The sequence below is a fragment of the Cucurbita pepo genome, unplaced genomic scaffold (assembly GCF_002806865.2).
Source record: "Cucurbita pepo subsp. pepo cultivar mu-cu-16 unplaced genomic scaffold, ASM280686v2 Cp4.1_scaffold000919, whole genome shotgun sequence".
In the NCBI taxonomy this organism is placed as follows: domain Eukaryota; kingdom Viridiplantae; phylum Streptophyta; class Magnoliopsida; order Cucurbitales; family Cucurbitaceae; genus Cucurbita; species Cucurbita pepo.
The window spans coordinates 2,404-6,001 of record NW_019647123.1 but is presented as its reverse complement, the minus strand read 5'-3'; the positions used below and the strand labels follow the sequence as shown (position 1 = coordinate 6,001).

The window sequence follows — 3,598 nt, the reverse complement described above, 5'->3', positions numbered from 1 at the left end:
AAAAAAAAAAAAAAAAAACCGTCCATCTAACCATTTTAACGTCGGGATCTCTGTTTAAATTTAGGCCGATAACTTTCACCGACAAGGGAGGCAACTGCGGCGAAAAATGTGGCTGCAGAGTTTACAAATGAAGCTGATGGTTGGGGGAGGAATGTTGGTGCTGTTCATCATACTTTGGTTTGTTGTATGTGGTGGTTTCAAATGTTGATTTTGGTAAAGTTAGTAGCGCATATGAGTGTTTTCTTAAACTTGGCTATGTATGCAAACTGTTACCAAGTCTATGTAATATATGCCTTGCCTCCCCCTCTTGTTCTAACTTTTAATTACCATTCTTTGTCATCTTTTTAATTAGCATCCGGAAAAAGCAAGTCTTTGTCATTTGGTCCAATAGCGTTCGGTTAGATAGGAACAGATTTGATAAATACTGATAACTCTCGGATAGAGTATTAGAACGGAAAAATCCATTCGATAATGAATTATTGGTTCTAAGCGTTTATATATACATATAGGAAGATCTGTTTGGGAAGTAAATCGCCCCTTTAACATCTCTTTGCAAAGAATTCTTGGTGTGAAAACACAGACAAAAAGGCTGATCTTTGAATAGGAAAAAGAGAAAAATCTTGTTCTTGTTCGTTGGAAGATCTATCTCATGCTTGGTACTGCACGCCGAATCATTCTCTTCATCAAATGATCTGTGCACCGTTCCATTCTGTAAGAACTCCGAATCATTCTCTTCATCAAATGATCCTGCTTGCCTCAAAATGACCTAAAAAATTGTGTTTGTTTTCTCATCAGTGACTTATTTTATTTATATTTTCTTAAAAAAAAAGTTATTTGAATTCTTATTTAAATTTCACAAACAAAATCTAGTTTTATTATTTGATTTATTTATTAGTTTATAAAATTGTATTTATTGGTTTAATTTTTAAAAAATTATTAGCTTTGATATAAAATAAATAAATTGAATTTATTGTGTTTAATGCATTTCTACAATAAAAAAAAAAATTAATTTTACTTTTTTCAAAATAATGGATATTAATAACACGACAGCTGGCATCTTTTGATTGATGTGTTCACACCAAACCCAAGTGCAAATTAAGACATTAACGGCTAGTGCCTGTTTTTTCAAATAAAAAAACAGTAAGAATTATCCAATTGTTTTCATATTTATTTTTCTTGAATTTTGAATCTCTTTAAGCTTATTGCTTCCATATTATCCGACACTCTTTAAATGATTTCGATAAAGACATCAATCATCAATGTTTTAAAATAATATATTTTGATTCAAATGATGTCCGGATTAAAACCCTCTTTATTTCAAAGTATTTGGAGTAATTTTACGTCGGCCGACCTTCTAGAAACAATATGTTGAAACAACCTGTATTTGTACGGGGATAGAAGCAACTTGACCATGTGTGGGGTCATTAGATGCGGGCTAATACCTTGTTGTAACTAAGCTTCAAACGTGCGTGACAAGTGTCACAACTATACTAAAAAAAGAGTAGGTTGTGACGATCATGCATAGACAGACAAAGTGGCAACATAGAAATAACGTTCAACCGGCCATGTGAGAGCTGAGACAAGACAAGTGTCATGATGTGACCAAGTAAGACAGAGCACCATTCAGCACACTAAGAAAAGTGTGCAAGAAAGTCAAATTGAGGCATAAGCAAGACAGAGACAATAACGTTGACATGAGTGTCAAAGACAGACTCAAAGAGGGGCGAGTAAGACCGTAAGCCTTAACCTCAGAAGTTGGGGCTTCGGTATGAGTTGTCCTCCAATATGAAATATGATTGCTTGCCAAATTTGATATAGATTAGACACCTAACCGACGCTCCACGAGGCCGTATGACCATTCGTCAAAATGATGTCTACTTATGTCATACAAAAAATGTTTTAGAATGTATTATAGGGGGAGACATCTCTCCACCACCCCTAGGCTACGTGATCTTAGTGACCTATCTTGTAACACATACATGTGTCACAGTGTGGGCTAGCGTTATCCCTGACTCGAAATGACATCATCATATGGAGACCATGTATTTGGAAACAAGATGCAACGTTGCATACGAGAAATCTTGGCCCAGAGTAGAGACAAGTTGGCTAGAGTGCAGATGATTGAACATGTACGTACAAGCAGCGTGTGTGGCCGAACAAGCTTAGATTCCACATGAGTTGTGCTCGCTTAGTTAAGAAACTTTGCCTAAAGTTCGATGAAACCGCAAAGCGGGACAAAAAATGTGAATGAGACTTGAGTTTCCTTTAACACTTGTCACGAGCATGTCAAGATCATGACGCCGCACGATTGAAAAAATATGTATCTAACAACGAGCACCACACCAGTGTGCAACGTTTCTTGTTTTGTTAGCTACATTTTTCCTTCGAAATANCAAAAAAAAAAAAAAAAAAATAATATATATATATATATAATATTCAACCTAATTTTAAAAAAATTCAAAATTCAAAATTATTTTTTAATTAATATTTATTATCCTATTTTATTAACTTAGGACAATAAATAAATATAGTATCTATAATTAAATTAATGTTATAATTATAAAAAAAAATGGAAATATGAAGATATTAAAATAAATAGAGATCCATAAATGTCGTTATCCACTAATTTTGGAGGAAAAAAAAAAAGAATAAAAAAAGGAAAGAAAGGAATCAAAAGAATAAAGACAGAGAAGAAAGGAGCGTGGGGCGTCCAGTTCACCAAAGCAATAACCAAACTTCCTTTATTTTATGAATTCTCTCTTCCATTCTTCCCTCAACCGATTTCCCTTTCGTTTCAAGCAACCTCCGCCGCCGCCATCGCCGCCACTGGGCACCTTTGCAGCCCTGCTCTGCCCCTTCCTACGGCCACCTGGTTTCTCCTCTACTACTACTGCTACTTCTTCTATTACTTTTTAGCTTCTCATTGTTCCATTGCTTTTCCTTTTGATTTGTTCTTCTTGCTGCTTTATATCATAGTTTGATCTACTTTCCTTATTTGCGCGTTGATTTTTCCTCAACCGACGCATTTTCTTTTGTTATTCACCAAACGCCTTTTTGAATCCGCTTTGTTAACCACCGGGAATTGTTCATTCTGCTCTGTTTTGGCCATTTTTCGGAACTAGGATTTGTGACGGTGTTTTGCAATGGGGAATAATTGCCTTGGGAGTAAGACGAAATCGACGGCGGAGATTGTGCCTCAGGAGTTCATTAGAGGCTGTAGCGATTCCACGGCTTCGAATCCGGTCGTACGGCTTTATGGCCCTCCGAATAATGCTCTTACCTGCTACATCCGATTTGCTTTGCTTTACAAGTCTGTGAAACACAGTTTTATACCTTCTGAGACGACGCATTTCGGCTCTGATTCGCCGGCTATTCGGATCGGGACCGAGACCGTTTCCGGTTCACGCGATAGGTTGCTTCGGTACATAGACAATAAGTTTCCTCACCCGCCGCTGGCAATATCGAGCCGCCGCGTCGACGATGACGAAACGACGCAGTTGGTTGCGTTGACTGTGGTGTCGCTGCAGCATAAGAGCGTGTTGTGGCATTTGGAGAGGATGTTGAGATGGGCGAAGGATCTGGCGGCGCGTGGAGGGAG

The 3,598-nt window shown here is 37.4% G+C and overlaps 1 protein-coding gene across 1 annotated transcript in view; it reads left to right on the top strand.

Moving 5' to 3' along the window:
* Window positions 1-3,143: 3,143 nt before the first annotated feature.
* The window catches only part of LOC111786015, a gene marked incomplete at its 3' end in the record, with an annotated part of 2,042 nt that continues 1,587 nt past the window's right edge, over window positions 3,144-3,598 (top strand). The window contains exon 1 of the mRNA XM_023666363.1: window positions 3,144-3,584. Within this exon, the coding sequence (XP_023522131.1) occupies window positions 3,144-3,584 (441 nt within the window). The remainder of the gene's footprint in view (window positions 3,585-3,598) is intronic.